This window comes from Vidua macroura, chromosome 3, assembly GCF_024509145.1.
Source record: "Vidua macroura isolate BioBank_ID:100142 chromosome 3, ASM2450914v1, whole genome shotgun sequence".
In the NCBI taxonomy this organism is placed as follows: domain Eukaryota; kingdom Metazoa; phylum Chordata; class Aves; order Passeriformes; family Viduidae; genus Vidua; species Vidua macroura.
Window position 1 is genome coordinate 21658948 of NC_071573.1, and position 20941 is coordinate 21679888.

The window sequence follows — 20941 nt, forward strand, 5'->3', positions numbered from 1 at the left end:
GGTTTGTTTTCAGGGTTTCAGTTTTCTATTAGTTCACCAGTGATGAGCTATAAATACTCCAATGAAGCCTAGACTAAATGTATTTTTAGGAGCAGTGGTCCAGAAAATATATAATTAACAAATTAAGAAGCCCAAAATAGTTCCACAGAGCAGCCCACGACACTTCTTCAGCTTGTCACATGGTTGTTGCTGTGCCCAGCTATAACTGCTCACCAGCAGCATTTTGCTCACTTTTCATAATTAGCTATAGGGTTTGCACTAATTTGCTTTCGGAGCGGCTCCCATCAGGCACAGAGGAGAAACGCTCCCAGTTTACAGGATGACATCTACATCTGCGCCTGAGCTTGTGCTCGTGGGGGCTGTACTCTAGAAGACACATGTCACAAAAACATGTCCTTAGCCCACAGCTGGAGAGACAAACACTTTAAGTGATTTAAGTGAAAACTCGCTAAACTAATTGATGAATTTCAGAGACTGATAAAACTTCTGAAGATAACAACTGTGGATCTCTTCACTCAAGTATTTTAGATGAAACAGAAAAGAACTCTAACCTGAGTTACTGATTACTTATTGTTCTTGACATGTGCAACTAAATATTTGTAAAACTACACATTTACAGCATGGACTTAAAATAAACTCATTAAACCCACAACTTTTTGCTCCCAAACAAATATAAAAAGAAAACGATATGGCAGTTTATACCCCGTTTATTAAGACAGAGCCATCTATTACTTAATACACTGGTTGGGTAGCCATAAATCGCATTATTTTCTTACTCTATTAAGATGCAAGACAGTTTGGCAACCAAGTAACAAAGACAAATTAGGCAGGGTGGAGAAACATTTAAGCTGCAGTGAGTTAAAAAACATCTAAGCTGGGGAGACCTAAACCAGCAGAGTTATACAAGGTGCTGGCATCAGGTGACGCTCAGCATGGCGTGCTTGCCAGCCAACTCCTCGAGTGCCCCGCGGGCCTGCCAGGCCCCTTCAACTGGAATGTCAGAAAAGGTCCAGGGACCGTCTGGATGCCACTTTTTTGGACATCTACCAAAGAGCGCACCACCAAAGCTACAGTTTCTGTGTAGGGATCGCATAGTTCTTTGTAAGAATGAAGGCTTCTGGTAAGAAAGTTTATAGTGCAATCTGAATTAATTTGTGCCCACAGTGTCATTATTCATTTTCCCAAAACAGTTTAAATATAATTGTGTAGGAATTTGAGATCTCTATAAAGATATTACAAAGCAGTGCTTATACAGTTGGTGACTACATAGATTCAATTTTAATAAATATATCTCTTCAAGCTTTTGCAAAACTACAAGTACGAAAGCAAGAAGTGGCAAAGCAGCTAAGTGCTTCTGTATCTTCTGAACGCTATTAAAATTCTCAGGGCTCTAAGGAGTTCAGATACCCTACCGCACAGGAAGCACACACCGCGTTCAGTTTAACAGCTGCTCAGGGAAGAGCAAAACCTATTTCTGCTTCCTCTTTGCCAACGTGCCACCAAGTTACAGCTCCTGCTGAGAAGTCAGAGGTTGCTTTACTCCAGACAAGCAAGTTCAGATATGTTTCTGCTTGTCAGCATAGCTGTGTGCTTAACATGGAAATTTGTAACACGAGCTGTACTGCGGAGACTTACACACTTTTTTTACTACTGTAGACAAAAAGGGGTCAAGCACCAGGAGCTTCAGCTCATAAACTCATTGTGCTGGCCCTAGGGAACCTTGCTGGTAACAGCTGTAGCCTTAATGCAAATTTACAAAGTGAACACTTACTCAGCTCGAAAAGCATACACACAATAGTTACCCTGATAACAACAAATACAGTATCAGGTTAACATCCTGTTGATAGACAATTTTTGCAAATGGAATATTTTATAAAATCACGAATAGCAATGCTTCATTGAAATAACAGATTTAATTTGCTTCTTGAAACAACTATTCTTAAATCAGTCTAGCAATATGCAAGCAAATTAAGTAAAAGCACCAGATTTCTTTTCAGTTTCCAAAAGATTGTAAGGTTTAAGTCATCAAGAGACTGTTTGGGTTTTGATTTTTGTTTTTTAAGAGTCTTGATTTAAGACAGTGACAGAGGAAAATGTCTAAAAAGCATCTTCAAAAGATTCTTATCTCATTGCAAAACATTCACTTTATGTATTTTGACATAAAAACATCAAACCTTTTTCTTTTCAAAGTCCTCATCAGAAGCATTTTCAATTTAAAAAAAATGCTTAAAATTCAGACATTTAAAGTCAACTGCATTCAGCAGATACAACTCATGGTCAAGCTAAATGATTCTCTGTACATGAATACTGCAAAAAGGAAAAGAGTAATTAGCAGTATTATACCACGCTCCACAGGAATTAATACTTTAAAAGCCAACTGATTTGATTTCTACTTAAAAATAAACAGGTATGAAAAATCTCCTTTGGTCACAGTCCAGAGACAACTGTTTAGATAAGTGTGACAACAGCAGGAAAAAACACACCAATCAACTGGTCATAATATGTAAGTGCAGGTGAAGATACAAATAAAATAGTCCTTTTAATTGCAAAGCATGCCATACACAGACAGAAAACAGACAGAATTTTGAGAATTCCAATATATTAATGCTCACCATATTGGTGTACTTCAGTAGCTTCAAAAAAAGACCACGAATGTAAACATGCTTGGAGGCATCTTATTAACATATAAATATACATGTGCCAGATACTTGCAGACTAAGATTTGGCACATACATGCCCACTTCACAACAAAACTTTCAGAAAATGAGGGTCAAAAAGTGCTTTCATAATTTTAAATGTTAGTTTAAAATGTCTTAAATGGAGAAAACCTATTTTAGAAAAGAATCAGCTAAGATTCAGTTCATATATTTCCATTAAATACTGTCTTTCAAGATAACTTTGGAATAAAAAATAACCATGATGCCTGCAGATATCTCTCTGGCACTCAGGAACTTCTGACAATGACAACTTCTGTCTTACATGCAATTCTGCAACAGAGAAAAAATTTAAAGCATTCTGCAAATATTTTGGCTTGCACATGGAGACTAGAGCAAACAGGTTTTTTACTACAGAAACTCAGAACCTTTGCTTGTTTCTAAGTAGTGCCGAACCTTAAAGATAAATAGGGACTTAAGGATTTGGGCGACATCTGGAAGGCTTGACTTCATATTGTCAAACACTACAGATAAACAGACACATCTTTTCACAACTCTATGCTTCTGATTTAAGGACTATTATTTTGTAAGCAGCAAGTCTTCAAACACGAATAAAATTTAAAAGTACATAAATGCAAAACATTAATTAGTAACTTATTTTCTTCACAAGTTCCATTCTGACAAGTAAATTATCTGGACAAATGTACTTGCCTTACAAGTATTTTCAAGAGTTATGCATTTAAAACTGATAAACACCATAGACCTGATAAAACTGCTAAGAGATTCTAAACTCATAAACCCTTCCTGGATACTCAAAATATAGTATATTTTCCTTTCTCCAATTCCACAGGAACATAAAATACCTTTGGTAAGATTCCTCACAAAACCCTCCTACAGAGTAAGCACTTTCTATAGCTCTTTCTGCTGAAATGAGAATCACCTCAAAAAACCAATTGACAAGACTGAGGCTCAAAAACTCATCTGTCATGTAACCAAATTAAATTGGAATAATACAAGTGTACCTTTTTACATTGAATCCTACTGTTAAATTAAAAAAAAAAAATAAAGCTGTGGTTTGTGCACCTTTTTAAGACGTTTAAGGTTTTCTAAATGAAACCAGAATGAGAAACACAAATGAGAAATCAACTATTTGCATTCTCCACCTACTAGCATTTTAATGCCTTTAGAACTGAAAATGTATTCATTAAGCAATACACTGCAACTGGAATAGTCAACCCTCAAGTCCACCAAAATTTAAAAAGTGATTCATTTTAGCATAAGCACACTAGCAAATTATTCTGTATATTTCAGTGAAGCAGAGCTTTAAAAAAGTTGTAGAGAAATAGATCATTCCTTTTTTGTGTTTTAGGGGAGCAAATCTCTCCATAAAGATTATTTATACAAAAGCAAGAGCAAACTTTCTGAGATAAGGGTTTGGGGTTTTTATTTTTTTTTTTTCCCAAAGATTCCACATGATTAAAAATTAGATGAATGTGTATTCCTGACCACATTGACAATGTCACAGCTAGTTCATGACAAGCAACTGCAACGAGTGTAAATGAAAAACAGGTCCCTACACTGGGACAAAGCTTGGTTGCAGGCTGACTGTATGACACTAATATTGAAAGCAAGAATTTAAGTAAACTCATCTGGCATTCAGATCTGACTGAGGGAACAGTGAGAACGACACAGTGAAGGTACACTTAGGTGCAATTTCATGCTGGTGACTTTTTCCTCTTTTTATGCTTAGAGTAGATTTTAAACCAAGAGTTGCATATCCAATGACACATACACAATTCAAAACTTAAGAGACCAAGAGCACAATTGTACACATAATTACATAAATTTAGTATTTACATATTCTAAACAAAGTTCCATTTTAACAGTTGAAGTCTTTTAACACATGAAAGAAGATAATCTACTACAAAGAATGCATAACAGGATCACAAACTTTCCACAAGCATATAAACACGTTTTAAAGTGCTTTCTGGGTGCTTCAGATTAACCCCTCGCAGTATGAGCTTTTATGTAGTGCTGTTCCAGTCATTACAAAATTATTTAAATCACTCCTCTTCAGGTGCATTGTGAGTTCAGGAATAATGACAACACCATTGATGTAAAAGCTTTAGGCTCTACAACATAAACGTATACATTACTTAGGTTCAGATGAAGTTGTCAAATACTTTGGTTTATCATAGCTTGGGATAAATATTTGATAGAACAAAAATTGCACCTCTCCACTCTTGAGTTTGTTTGTTTTTTTTTTAACTAAAAAAATACCCCAACATAAATTGACAGTATTCTTTGGTAAAAACAGGACATTTGGCCAGCCTGTGTGTACATCCATTTATCAAAATAGCCTAAAAGTGAACAAATGCCACTGCTGTACTGTCAATTTACAGGAATAAGCATTCCTCAGTGGGGAGTATCAAAATATTAACCTTAGCAGTTACCTATACAACAAGCTGAAACACCTTCAGCAACCATTACAGGGAATCAATAATGTTTTAGAACACTTTTTGCTTAACATTTATCCTTTGCATTACAAAAACCTGTAAAATGCTCTATGCCTGCAGACAAGTCCACTACCTTGCAGTGACTACAGAAACATTATTCAATGGTGTACATTGTCAAGTTGCTTTAACAAAAACCAGGAATAAGGTGTGCTGACCACCTAATACTCAACTGCACAGTACTTGTGCATTACCTATCCTAAATACTAAGAAAAGCCTATTAAAAATTCATTTAACTGCTACAAGTTATGTGAATATATAAAAACAGAGCAGATATACAAGTATAACACTGAACATACTGTACTTTATTAGCACAAAAAGCCAGAACAAGGCACAGCAAGCAGAAAAATACATCAATAGAAGGGTTAGTGTAGCATACAAGAATAACGTTTATTGTACTTGCAGCCAAAATGTTTCCTACCTCGCACAGGTCACTGCCATAGAGAAGTAAGAAATAAAATACTGTAGCAGCTGGTAAAGAAACTAGGGAGCACTCAGAATTGGTACAAAACATTAAACAGGGGTCAGGGCATTCCACCAAAATTTTAGTGCAAAATATCTAAGATAGAACTACTTTTAAGTTCCATCTCCACGTAAATAAGCAAACAGAAGTTAGAATCTTGTTTCTAAGTAATCTGTTGAAACTATCATCAGTGCATATTACTTTAAAACATTTTTAAAAGCGCAGATGGAAAGATATTTACAAATAAAGTGTACCAGTACCTTTGAAACCTGACATTTGCTTCAGATATGTCAGATTTTGTACTCTGATTATAATAATTCATCCACTTGCCATGTTCTCCATAAAAATATCAGACGACTTTAAATAATTAAGCATTTTTTCTTGTCACTATTACCTTCCATTGTAAGTTACTAGCAGTCAGGCGACCAAAATCTGTTTTGGAAAAAACCCACAACCTTCTGTTTCACAGCAATAATCTAATTCTGTGTCCTGCCACAGAAGCAGCAACTCACACTGGAAGGTATTTTTAAATGTCTGAGACAGTATTACATTTGCTAACAATGCCACTTAAATCACCAAGTGTTTGTAACAGAATTACAGTACTGAGCAGGCATATTCAAGTCTTAATGATTAGGAAACCTTATACACTGTGAAAAGCATGATTCATCTGTTAGCATCAAAGCACCATTAACTCTTAATGGACTGCTTCTAACGAACTGCTCTTCATCACAAGAAAATATTCACTAGTATTTGGAAACTTGTTTGTGAGCTAAATTATTACTTTGAGTTGAGGAAAGTTTTCAAGAAGAGAAATTTAAAAAAATACTTCAAATATTAGCAAAAATGCCCCTCCAATAAAGCCTTTCTTTAACAGCATTACATGAATGCCCCATGGGAAATGCCTCATAGTTTCTTCATCCAATTACTACAGCTACAAAAGGGAAACAAAATATTTAGAAATTAGCAAAAATATTTCATTAGGCCTTAATGAAAAACGTGCAGAATTGTGTCTGCTTATTGTTTCCAAGAGGCATCACAACTTAGTTTGATTAACAGCAGGCAGCATCTGACAGGATACTAACACTCAGCTTAAATAGGGTATTGCAGAAAAGCTAGACGTCATCGGTGCGCTTGCTGCAGTTAAACTGTAATACACAAAAAAAAAAAAAAAAAGCATGTTCCAGAAGCTTATTTTGATTTCCATTTACTTTGTTTTTATAGGTTCCCGCTCCAGCCATCGCACCCTGACTTTTTGTTTATAGTGATACTCCTTTAGAAAGTCTTGCAACATTGAGGGTAGAGGAAGGTCATCAATTCCATCGTATGTAGTGCACCTGCAGATTACTGCCCGGCAGATATACTGCAGACTAAAGGGGAAGGTCCTGTTCAGAGATACAGTAAGCAATGGCTCAAAGAACATGCAAGAGCTGGGGTCTTTGTAGTGTTCCAGAAGCCCCGTAACGGTGGAGGAGTGGAACACACAGGGGTCGTGGGCATCAAAGCTGAAGTTGTGGTTCCACTGCTCAATGCGTGCGTGCAGGGAGCGGTTGTAGCGGCGGAAGCTCACTGAGAAGAGGTAGTCCTCCTGCGCAGAATCCCTGAGCAAAAAGGTGCCTTCAGGTTTTCCCTCCAGAAGTGCTTCTGCTTCATAGCGGTCCATGACGCCCCAGTAACACGGGTTACCTGTGATCTGGAGCAAGTCTGGCACGAGGCAGTGGATGTAATCAATCTGAGTATGCACTTTCCAAGCCCCCTGCCTGCTGATATGGCCATGGCTCTCTCCTGACATCTGACGCTGCTTCTGCCGGCGCGACTGCAGGCAAAGCGTTGTTGTGTCCTCTTCAGAGTCACAGTTCCCTGGAGGTGTTATGGTTTTGTCCCCGGTCAGCTCAGTCATACCGGGGGCTAACTTTGGTCCCAGTTTATACAATGGATTTACCTGTGCTGTAGCTTCAAAAGTGTGTATTTGGGCATTGGGAGGGGGATCAACCCCTTCTTCAATACTAAGCCTACGTCTCTCTCTGAGCCGGTCTTCTTCATCTTCTGTGGAAACCAAGGAAGGATCAAATGTGTCAAAGAAAGTTGAATGAGGGCTTACAGGTGCTGTGTGTTGTTTAATCAGATGCCACTTCTGGGCCAGATCTGAGCCTGCAGGAAAAGGGCATTTCTCAAGCATTAGTTCAGAGAGATGGATCTTTCTTTTGTTAGAAAACAGAGGTTTGGACTGTTTGCTGTAAGTTCTCATGGGAAAACACAGCCCAACAGTATCTTGGAGACGCTGTCGCAGAGAACGGCTACCTACTGTCCTGCTGGATACTGCGTCCATGTCATGGACTGAGCTCACCCCGTACCTTCTCTCCCTCCTCTGCAAACCACTTCGCGTTCTACCAAATCTTTTTTCAGTATCCAACGAGCTCTGTGTTTTGGTAGAGCAGGAATGCTTTTTCTTCCCACCCCAAGGAGCATGCCGAGAATAAGAGTCCCTTCGAGCAAGCCTGGCTCCTGTGGTGACACATGAGTCATTCTCTTTCTCAATGCTTATTTCAACAATCTGAGGAATTTCTGTGACACAGTTTTGGTTCCGCCTTGCTGAATTCTTTGAAGGACTTAAGCCTAATTGCAAAGCAATGTTTTCTCTCAAAGGACTGCTGGGCTGTTGTTGAGTCAAGTCAGTTATCTGGATGGCTTTCTCTTTACCAGATGAGCAATTATTTGAGTTCACAACTATACTCTCATTCTGGCTTCCACCCTCATGACTAAAGAGATTCTGGCACCTGTATTTGAAATTGTTCCACATCTTTCCCACTTTATCCATGGATTATGTTATCTAAATCAAGAGGAGAAGAAATAGTAAAATAAAAATATAGCTTTAAAACATGAGGATACATCTTCAGTTATCAATTAAGTTACAGACCCTAGATGACTATTACTAACTGAATGCAATGCATTTTAAAAAGTGCCCTAGTCTTTGTAGGGTTATGTGGAAGCAAGATGCATCACACCATTTTGACATTTAGAAAAATATCCATATTTTTGAATATTTTCTAAATGAGTATTTAGAAAAATCACCACAAAGAAAGAGTTTATGAAATTACAAACATTTCATTTACAAGTAGGCCCTACTATTTTCCTGTAGGCACATATTGTATCTGATGAATAGGAAATACATAGTCTAAAATTCTTCATTTAAGAAAGAATTTTTAAGTCATATGTTAGGCATGATTCTCTGATAAGCTTCCAACAAGTAGCAGTAAAACAAATTCTGAATAAGAACTGCTCAAGTTACTCCAAACTAGGAGAGCTGTTAGTAAAATCCAACAAATATACTGCAAATGTCCAGATACATCATGTAAAACAAAAGCTCCAGCTGCACACCACATAAATTCTAAGATATAGCTTTGTAAGATTAAAAGAACTAGCACAAAAATAGAAATTTAGGGGGGGGAAAAGCATTCATCCTTATTAGATGAGACAATCACCAAAAGACAATTTTAGAATTATAAAGTCTCTGATACATTAATGTAAGCCATATGAAACAGCTGAAAAAAAACCCACCAACCAATGGTTGGCTTTATTACTTAAGATATAAAAGAATGAAAGAGCCCAAGGAGCTTTTCTATCTTTAGTAAGAACACTTAAAAAGAAAGCAGCTCCACAGCAGAAACACGATGACAGTGAATCATGAAGATACTGTAAAAAGATAAAAACATTAGCAGTGTGTATTCTGAAACTGCATCTTTAGAAACTGAGTTTGATAATTGGAACAAGACTGCCAAAATTACAGGACTGCCCTAGGACAGAGAGAAACAGGCTAATTCTGTACTAAAAAAAGTCAGGCAATGCCAAACTAAATTAGATCTAATTAAGTTCTGAGAGAAGTGCTAAACTTAAAAGACTAAAACACGTCAGCTTATCTAATTTAACTCTTTATGGAAACTGCTCTGTTCTTTGGAAACATTATTTTGCAGCAACACTCCTCTGTTGCTGCACTTCTTTTCTGTTCATAACTGGAAAGGAATCTGAAGCAGTGACTAAATGCACTGGGGCTCATAACAAAGTGGATGATAAACAAGTAGGCCACGCTCTGGTGATCCAGCCTACAAGTCCTTACAACAGGAGCACAGCTGTAAGCCTACGACTTTATAGCAGAATCCACTGAGACTGGAGAAGAGTCAGAGGCACAGCTTATATGAGAAATATGAAAGAGAATGATGTGTAACACCTGACTGTGATAGGAACAAAAAACAAAAGCTTTCTGTCTCATTCTGTCATCAGATCATCCAGCAAACCCAGCGAGCCAGGTACCTAACTTAAGAATTGAGTGTGGATGAGGGAGCTGGAGAAAGGGGAAAAATCAAGCCACCAGTCTCTGAAGGTTACTGGTACAAGTTACCTACAACACACTGCTAAAGGACAATCTGCACAACACTGACATGGTTAAGGAGGCAGACACTTGAAGAACAATGTTAAACATAAAAGATGCTACACAGCTCCATGTATACATAAAGACTGTAAGCAAATGAGCAAAAAATGTCTTCCTGAATAAAATAAAAAATCCTTAAATTGTTTTTCTTTCTGGAGTTGTCTGGATCAAGCTGGGGAAATTCTAGGAGCAGCAGAACTACTAAAGTCAGACTACACACAAATTTGCAGGAAGCCCCCAACATGTATCATGTCATTGCAATGATCGTAGCTGTTTGTGGTGTCTCAGAATAGCCATGCTGACCATGAAGGAGCACGTGTCTGCTGGCTGCCAGCCTGTCAACAAAATATATATATATAAGGTTGACTTCTACACTTTTGTCTCAAGTTTTAAGTTTTTTAATCTCTTCCTAGTCAGAGAGATGTTTAAAATTTTTGGGAAGAGAAAAGAATGAGATACTATATAAACTCCACTTGGCAAGTCAGGCGAGAAAATGTACACATTTTGTGACAATGAACTGGAATTACTTTTCTATCCAAACAATCACATGCTATTCAGTGGTGTCTTTTATTCTGAAATTGCTCTTTATTGCTCTTCCTTTGCACTACTAGTCTAAAATGTTTTAAGACTGTTAGACAGGTGGAAAGTTCTCTACATGTGCCCAGAAAGCTTCAAGAACAAATAAAAATAAAAACCAACAAAACACTCCACCCACAACCCCCCCAGCATACTGGCTTGACAGACTGTACTTTTCAGAAGTTAAACTAAAAAGGTTAAGTACTTTTCATCACACTCAAGAGAATAAAGATACCTTTCTTACCCAGAAAAGCAAATGAGTCACTGTGTCTTGTCTTGAGAATATACCTCAACATGAACTTGCTAGATTCCTTCTTTGACTTGTGGACATGTTTACTACAAAGGGAAAAGCAGAAATTTTGTTAATAGTTAGAATATCTTTTCATTTAGACATTTACTGTTAATCACTGAGATCAAAGGGATATTTTACTATTTATTTCTGAAATGTGTCCGTGTAACTGTCTGCTCTTTATATATTTTTAATGCATATTAACATAAACAAAAAGCTTCACAGAACTTGCTTTTTCTATACATTAACAACATTCAAGTACAGTCATGGGGAGGAGTCCGAAATAAAACTTTTGACAACCAAGAGCAAAGCCACAGTATCTGGATCATTGAAGTGCTAGGCACAATGGGCATAATCGAGCCTATGAAACTGTTTCCTCACATTTTGGTCTCAAGTTGTGGTTGGCAGTGCTGTCAGATCACTACATACTGTCTCTCCTTGTTTCCAGCTGCTACATCACATCAAAAGGCAGCTAAAAATACACACTTTTCTAATATTACTTTTCCAGGTAAGCAACTGCTGTACTCTCCACAAGGATGTTATATGATTGTGAAGCAAGAGCAATATGAACCATGATTCTAAAAATGGGAAAGTGGAATACAAGACAAGTTCTTTATTAAAAGAGTAGGTCAGCACTTCCCTAAAATAATCATCATTGTTTTTCAGAAATCCAAGAGGAGTTGAGGGATTTAATATGCTCACACCATTGTCAGAAATCTAACAGTAATAGAAGAGAATAATTTGCTTCTCCATGCTAGACCCAAGCCCAGGAAAGCAGTAAGAGTTAACAGAAAACATTGGGAACTTATATTAAAGCTTTACACACAGAACAAGAAGAAAACTATTGAAATGTGATGCACATGTACTTCAATGAAAAGCTACAGGGTTGAGCAATCACTAGGTGGATATTCAAAGTTAATATTCCTAGGTAGAAACTCCAGAGCAATGGCAGAAAAGTCCAAGTATTATTAGTTTCCATTCACCTCTGGAAGTGCTAAAATTCCTGAAACATTTTTAAAGTTAGGCCACTCTACTGCTATTGAGATTCCATAAAAGTAACCTTTTCAGAGAGCAACAGAGTGACAAGTACAGAGTATTTATACCAGATGAAGATCAAAGCACAAGTACAGTTCTTCTGCAACTGTAACATTTACTCTCATTTATTTTGTTCTGCATTATGTTCCTAGCAAGCCTACAAACACAAGACAGTCAAAACCATTAAAATTTGTTCAGTGCAAGGCCTTAACAGAGCAAATGCAAGGTAAAGTTGCTAAAATAAGGGCTATCCAACTTTAAACAAAACCTTACTTGAAACATTAGCTCATTCAGCCCTCTGAAGTTCGTCTTCATTGCAAATAAAACCAGTGATGCTATTTTACTGGGCACAGGTGGCAAAGGGGCTGCATGCTAACCATTTTAACTCATCAAAAATTCAAAAAACCCACATGGATACTTATCCTGAAGTGTCACACTTAGTGGCACTAGCTTTATATATCTCCATTCTTCTCAGTTCTGCTCAGAAACATGAGCAGTCAATATACCACCTATCACATCACCACTGCCAGCCAGCTGACATGGCCTGTTGGACAAACTGCTAGGTGACTCCAGGAGAGAGTGGTTTCTTTGAGAACCAGCCTTCCCTAATGGAAAACAGTTCCTTGAATTTGGGCAAATTGTCTCAGTTAAACATCTCAGACTTGTGTTAGAATAAAAGTTGAGTCACTGGTAAAGTATTTAAATTTAACTTAGTGATTTTAAATTAGTTTAAATCCATGTGCAACAGATGTGTGGTTTCACAGATTTCTTGTGGCAGCACTGAGCTTGACAAAAATTGTTTCTGAACTGGTTCTAAAGCCATCCCAGTTTTACAAAGGAGCACCGCCAATGGTTATTCTAGCCTAAACAGGAAATCCATTTCATTCCATCAAAATCCACAAAGTGAATTCAACCATTTGTAGATTTTCTAAGAAAAAAAAAACCCAATTATTTTTTCTAAGAAAAATATAAGTTCTACTGATGTTCTTAACACAATCCTTTTCAACTAAAAATTATTTCTACCTACTTTGAACTGGCAGAAATTATCTTAAAAATAACAGGTAATAAGCACTCTACACAGATTACAGAAGCAATGAGCAGCAATACCTTAGTGCTATATTCCCATTTGCAGTAAATTTAGAGACATTCCAATGCATGAAGTTTGCATGAGTGTAGTCTTTGAGTATTCTGAGTGCACAAATGCTGAGACAACAAGGAGATTTTAAGCAGTATGATAAAGCTACAGTTGCAAATTTTTGTAATCCTAAAATACCATATATTAACAGATTACTGTGAAAACTCACACTATTCTTACCAGAAACATCACAAGACCTAGCCAGAGCTTTCTGCCTGTGACTTCATAGGAACACTATTCTAAGTCAAGGCTGTGCTCTGTCTGCAAGATAATACACTCGTTTCACTCTCACAGTTCACCCAGTTTAAAAGGTATTCAGTATGGTTTATTATATTCAAAGTATTAACTCCTAACAATGTACCATCTTCACAAAAGATGATAGACTGCACAAAATATGATACCCTACAGAACAGGCTCAGAAAAAAAGAACCTACAAAATTATTTGTTTTGGTATTTTTGTAAGATGATAGCTTCAAAACACTGAAAGATAACAAGGTCAAAACATTGAAGGAATACAAAACCAGAAAATTCTTACAAGTCAAATCTCAGTAACCTGACAGGAGAAGGAAAAGAGAGCAGGGAAAGAAATCAGTCTCTCTGCTCCTTGCACACTGTTTAGCACAATGTTAGCTGGAGCCTATACAGGCAAACCGGCTACCGCATTCCATGACCCTGGTGCACAGACCATGGAGGTACAAGCAAAAGACTGGAAGGAAACGCTGCTTCTATCTGTGTCATTCCTCAAAATTATTTGCTTAGCAGTGACAAGAGACTCTTATTAAAGACATTTGCTTCCATTAAGAGATGCTTGCTGAAGAGGTCATTGTCCTATCTGCACGCTGCCAAATGCCTGCTGCAGGTTCCTGCTGTAGGGATGCACGGAGGGAGCTGCTCTCGTCAGTGCTCCTCAACCTTATTCAAAGTGAGGAAGGCTGGCACCCCCCCCTACATCTGAAGTAACCCACTTGAGGAAGGAAGGGCAATACCAAGGATTACAAAGCAATTTCCTCCCTTCCAATGCACATTCTAGAAATAATGAATTACTACTGTAATACTAGAGATAACGTTTCTTAAAAACAAGGAATTTGTTGGCTCAAGAGGAACCATGCATTTTTCTACACACACAGAAATGTGCTCACTGCAGACAGCTCAAAGAGCTGATTTAGAGGCCTGGAAGGAAAAGGTGGCTGCTATTTTTTTAACTAAACAAGGTAAAGGGGCCAAGTGTCTCAAGCGCTCATGAAAGCCTTATTAGGATAAAGTACTACTGTTTTTTAACTATTAGGCTTTGATAAATTGGAAGAGCAGTTGCACAAGAAAATGAATACGAAGGTTTGAATCCCCAAACCAAAACTCAAACCTGCCAGAAAAGAGGTAAAGGATACAGAGCTACAATTCCAACAACACACAGAATTGGCCTAAGTCAGCACTGCAACCAAAAGAAATGGTGTCAGCCTCTTCCTGGCCACCTGTGCTGGTGCAGGAGGTGGTCTGTATACCATATGGCTGCTCAGTCAACCAGCTCAAGGAACTGATCCAGACTAAAATGAATTCTCAGAAAAAGTCTCAATCATTTACTCCATCTGGTTTATGACTTCTGTACAAACATTCAAGTTAACACATGGGAGGAGCAGATGAGGAGGGAGGAAGCAGCAGCCAGGGCAAGACTGCTTCCTTCCACAGCAGCACTGGTTAGCTCTGCTGAAGTTATTAAGTTCTCAGATGGCTACTTTGAAGAGAAATCTCCATTCTCAGCTGTAGGGCTCTGGCTGCAAAGAAAGAGATTAGGATTCTACTTAAGACGCTGCTTTGAACACTTGCATTGAAAGTTCAGCCACTGAAAACCTTTACTTCGAAAATAAAACGCTGAGTTGACTTGATGCATTGTGCTAAAACACAAGGAAAGCTGAAAGTTTCAACGACTTGAGCTGGCAGACTGTCAAGTCAAAGTAAAATAATGATATTTTGCCATTGTTCCAACCTAGAGTAAGAAGTAAAGTCCTCCCCCTCCTTTGTGCAGATTTGTAATGAGAAAAAAGCAGTCTTAGCTTGGACAGCTGACGCTCTGCCAGTTTCTTCCCAAGCAGCTATACATTGGTAACTTCAGTCCAAAAACACTGCTCCAAGACTTTGGGATTCCAAAAGGACAATTTTAGGACTATATGTGTTCACCCTGGATTGAAAAGTACTGTACAGTTGCTATCCATTTCTTTGCTGTTCAGAAAATCTGAAATTCCTGAAGCACACAAGACCTCAATAGATGAACAGAAAGTTATGGCACTCAATCAAAACTAGAGACAACTGCTTTTTAAATGCTCCTTTCCCTCTACTTACACAAGTCTAGTAGGTAATAACCACCATGAGCAAAGCTGGTAGTTCTAATTATGTAAGAATCACAGAGCAAACATGAGTTTCAGATACTAAAACATAAATAACACTATACAGATTTACCAAGAACTCCACATGGTGGTAGATTTCTATGCTAGAAACTGCAAATTCAAGACAATGGCACACGTTAATTCCAAGTCAAGAAACCTTCAAATCATTTAGGCAGCATCCTGATGGTGGCCACTCATTATAACATGTAAATCCACACAAGCAACATTAAATGAAAGCAGTTTCCTTTAAACTACCTCCTAAGCAGGCAATTCAATTTCACCTTAACATTTCAAAAAACAAAAGAACAAGCATTAAGTTAGCAAGGTAAAGTACCTGCCATGAAAGGGAACTCTAGGTGATTTAGTGTAATAATGGTTTCCATACTGCTATGTTTAACTCTTCTCGCAGAGAATCTGCCACTATACTTTTTTAAAATTCATGTGGATAGAATAAATGGTTCCAGTCAGTGTTCAAGGTAAGTACAGCAGCCCTCTTGAAGACCTCTGCAAAAGCCATAAGTACTCTGAGAAAAGTTATGGAGCTCTCCCGTAGTAGAGAAGAATTTGTTTCTACTTCTAAGAACACTAATGAAGTGTATCCTCCTCTACAAAGTTCTAAAACATAAACAGGTATCAAATTGATAAAGAGTGATCTAATGGTTATTTGTATGTAATTCTTGGGTGTCCTGAGTTAAGAAAAAGCATACCTTAATAGCTGTGCCTCACTAAAAGCAAAGGAAATTGGAAGCAAAGTTGAAAGATAAGTCAAATCACATCCCACATCTTTGACAAGCTCAGTAAAAACATCCAATTTAATGTATTTTGTAAACAGTGCATTTCATTCAATTGTAAATGGCCTATTTTCCAAACACAATCCTTCTGTTCTGGGATCAATTTATACTGGTTTAACAGTCCTATTTCTTCTCACTACATCTTTCAAAACATCAACAGCCTGTCTAATGCCTCTCCCTCACCACTGTACCCGTGCCCCCCATCAGCTTACAGTCCTCCTGGACACAGAGCTTTTCTCATGCACCTAGCCACTTCCCATGTGTCCTTTTAACCCGACCAAGCAAAAGATCATATTTGCCAAAACAAACTAGCTACCTGACACCTCTTATGAACGGATAAAACAAAAGTTGTACTTGTCTTTCTCTAGCAATGTATCCAGCATGGTGACCACATAGGGAAAAGCATTATTGCCATTCATGCAATTTGCAGGAAAAATAAAATAAAATAAAATAGCCCTTCTCTCAAATTTAAGTGAAATGGACCCAAAAGTTCAAAAGTTTCTAAAACCAAAACAACTGAGAAAAGTAACAGTCCAAGCTACTACCCAGCTACAGATATGCTTACAGAAAGTAGAAGGTGGCCTGAGATGGACAGTTCTAACAACATAAACTTATAAAGTGACCTTCATAATGACTTAACTCCCAACTCACATTCTTTCATGTCAGAAGTTTGGTAAGTAAATGCTATCACTACAACACCACTGGAAATCTTAGATGAGTTTCTGTAGAGAATATACTTTCATAAAATAGAAAATTGAGTAACTGCAGAATGAGACCAGGGGATTTAACCTGCAAAGCATTTGGCAAGCAAGGAGTTAAAATCCTGCCTAAGACTAGCCCACAGCTGCTGTCAGCAGTCAGGCTTGTCAAGAGAAGCTCTGGGCTGTCTTGACAAGACTAATTGGCAGCAAGCACCTGGTTCCCCAGGCTGGGCCTGGGGAAGGTAAAAGAACATAAACCCTGCAAAGAAGAAGGAGAAGCAGCTGGAAGGCTGCCAGTAGGTCTAGCCTGTTTCATGTTTTCACTTTAATCCACAGGCAACTTTATCCTAGACTATACCCAGCTAGAGCTACCAGAAACATTGCAACTTCCCAGCTGAAGGAAACCTGTGCTTTGTGGTTCTGTACCAGCAAGTTCTGCCAGTGAGCGCTCACCAAGCCTTGGTGTGGAGGGTCGTGCTGCAGCACAGCCAGCTGTAACACCAACACTATCACTAAATTGCAGTGGAACTGAAATTTTGGTTTTCTAATGCCACCAAAAATTAGCTTAAAGGTGTTACCATAACTTTAAAATTGTGGACTAAATTGCCAGAAAATCTAAACTAAGACTGTTCTGGATATTCTGTACATTGAACACATAAAGCATGCACGATGACAACTTATGAACATAGTAAATTAAAGTGCATCTTTTAAAAAGGTAAAAAAAAAAAATTTAAAAAAACCCCAACATTCTGGAAACCAGCTAGAAGGATGAATCAGGAATTTTAAGTGGGATTTCCAGAAAGGTTAAAAGACTTTAAACATATTTTGACCTCTGCTAAGAACCATGATTTCAGTGAATGTGAAGCTTTCAGAAATTCTGCCCTTGGTTTTTTCACATTATTAAAACTCAAGTAAAAAAACTTAAAGCATTAGCCTTGCAGGTTCAGCCCCCGAGGTAGGAAGATCTTTCTTAGGGGTAAGGGACAAAAAAAACCAAAAAATCCCGTAGTTAGTTTAGCTGAGTTTGTATAACTGAACCAACAAGTGTCTGGTTATATATAAACATATGCAAAAATTGATATACGTAAAATATGTATGACATCAATATACCTCAGATTTTTTTTGTGTGCAAGATAGTGTAAGTATAAACATTAAAAAGTCAGAACTAAATTTCTTCAAAGCAAATTGCTCAGCAAGTACATTGACTACGTCTTGGCCAAGTTTCACATTTTAGGCATTTTAGCTTGCTAGTCAAGCATTCTAACAATGCAGAGCAGCACTAAATTTCCATATCTTAAAACCCTGGAAATTTGGAAGTGTACTTGCACATAGTCTCAGTTTGAAAAACAGTTCAATCAATAAGCATTAATGTCAAATGATGGTGCTGGGGAGAACAAAAGATTACAGTGGAGCCCCTTGAGAGTCAACCCACTGTTAGCAATAGAACAAACTCACCCAAAGAACCAGAGTGTGCCATTGTGCTCTTACCTGAGCACACCAAATGAACGATTGCAACATTCCTTTAACTGCTCATGATACTAAACAGTACCAATACAACGATCCATTAGCAATATCTAAAAAGAAAAAACCTCAGGGTAATGAGATAAGTTACTGTGTTTAGAGTTACTGCTCTAGCAATAACAAAAGAATGTTTCTCTGTCTGACAGCAAAGGGTCCAGCCTTTTGCAACACCTGCTCTCCATTTGTTTTCAAAGCCTACTAATGAGTAATCTAGAGGCTCTCTTGGTCTCTACTCATGAGTTTCATGACACAGTGTTTTTTAAAAAAAAACCCCATACAAAATCAAATAAAAGCACCTAACCAGAAAACCTCACCCCAAAACCAAACCAAGACAAAAAAAAAAAAAAAACCAAAACCAAAAAAAACGAAAAAAAAAAAAAAAACAAACACACAAAAAAAAAAACAAAAAAAAAACAACCCACACCACACTTTCCTTGTGCCATGCAAAACAGGAGTGCCCATGATTCAAAACATTAAATCAAGATGTAGCATAAAAGCTTCAAGTAATAATATCTAACCCTTCCCATAGTCAGAAATGTAAGACTATTGACTAAATGCAGAGGATATACATTACAGAGACTGAATAAGCACTGATAAGAAAATCAGGTCTTTCCTCTTAAGAGCATCAGTTGCCTCAGTCCATTACAACTGAGGTGCTAACTAGATTATTACGCAGCTATCTTATCTTCAAGGGGCTAGACTCCACTGCATAGGAAGATTAAACAAGATAGCAAGATTCTCAATATGTGGCTACATCTTTCTTCTTTGTTTTACATAAAGCAATCAGTTAAATAAAAACTATTTTAATGAAATGCTCATTCTAGCAAAGAAGCACCTGTGCATGTTATGTAAGTAAGCCCCCACAGGATGAGAATTTTCTAAGAAAAATATACGTATTTGGTTAGCTCCTAAATTTTTCTCAAAATAAAATATATAAATGCTTTGTCTTTTGAAATCATCTATTCAATCCAAAAGCTGACTCCAGTTATCACTAAAGGATTGTTGCAGCAAGACCCTAGCCATGAATCACTAATCCACTGATTAGCTACTGGGCATTCCTATTAATCAATAGGCAAATGGCCTATCTAAAAAGACAACTCACTAACCTGTGATACCACTTGAATACCTCCACACCAGCTCATTCAGTATTAGAAAGCTGCTTGGTATCCAAGGGCTCCTATCTGATGTGGATGAATATAAGTTACAGGCTGCAGGAACTGACTAGAAAAATGAATTTTTACAACACCATTGCCAGCTGCATGAGACTAATAAAAGCAGTAATGCTCTTTTGCCCTGTGAAAGCAGAGACTCAGTTGTATGAATGGCTTACCTTACTTGAGCAGTGAGCTTGGACCAGACCATCCACTGCAGACCCTTCCTTCTAACCTTACCTATTCTGGGATTCTGTAATGGTTTAAGAGGCTGCATTTCATGCAGTCTGCAGCACCACTGAAAACTGAGCAAACCTAAATCAATGATTACTGAGTGATAAACTTGTCAGAGGGCAGCTATTGAAGAGTACAGTTTTTTCTAGGTTGTTCTTCATGAACAGAATTTAGCCATAGAAAGGGCACCCTAAGGGTGATAGCCTATTATAATTAATCTGCCACTGCTTTGCTCCTATTAAAAGGGATATTCTTGCTTCTCTCCCATACTTTTGCATCAGTTCCAACATTCATCTGACCTCCATTTTCACCATAAGCTAAATGATGGAAGAACCAGACAGACAAACAGCACTTCAATGAGGAAAAAGAAGCCAGAAGAGACATGTGATAGCATGGAGGTAGGAGAATTTCCAGTCTTATGAAAAGAGAGGAAGGGGAAAAGAACCATGTCTACCAGCAGCAGTGAGCCATTAATGCTGGTTAAACCATTTCTGTGAAACCTACTCCTTAATGTTAACCCAATTCTCCTTATAACCTGAAACATGTTTTACTAAATGAAAGGTTAAATAAAAGTCTTAATTGTAAAGCAAAACCTAAAACTTAGCTTCAAGACTAACACTCATCAAGAAAAACACTGTACCCTTCAGAAGATCAGGAACTGTAACACTGTTAACAGGGAAAACTATTAATATAGAAATATAAGAAATATTCACCTTTATTTTTTCAAAAAGGTGGTTCAACTGCTACTTGAAAGACCAGACATTTTCTCATATTTTTTATAAAGCACAGGAACATTTTAAGAGCACAGGAACAACCTGTTCAATAAATGAGTTCAGAAAGGTGTGATCCTTAAGTATCCTCCATTATGAAAAATACTTTGATTCTTGATGTTACAAAAAAAAAAAAAAAAGTCATTATGAAACACAGCAATTTCCACATCTAACTACTTTCACCCAGTGGCCAGGAATTCCTGAAGAAAACTTGCATGGTGATGACAAGAATGAGAATTCCAAATTCTAGATTCAAAACTAGATGAAAACTAATAAATTTTCTTAAGATACTCATGATCAGTCATAG

At 37.6% G+C, this 20941-nt stretch overlaps 1 protein-coding gene across 1 annotated transcript in view; it reads right to left on the reverse strand.

The window, feature by feature from the left end:
- Positions 1 to 689: 689 nt before the first annotated feature.
- The window catches only part of SOCS5 (suppressor of cytokine signaling 5), a 33563-nt gene continuing 13311 nt past the window's right edge, over positions 690 to 20941 (reverse strand). Inside the window, exons 2-3 of the mRNA XM_053972866.1 lie at positions 10874 to 10965; positions 690 to 8457 (exon numbers count right to left, since the gene is read on the reverse strand). Of these exons, the coding sequence (XP_053828841.1) occupies positions 6835 to 8445 (1611 nt within the window). The 5' untranslated portion in view covers positions 8446 to 8457; positions 10874 to 10965 and the 3' untranslated portion in view covers positions 690 to 6834. The remainder of the gene's footprint in view (positions 8458 to 10873; positions 10966 to 20941) is intronic.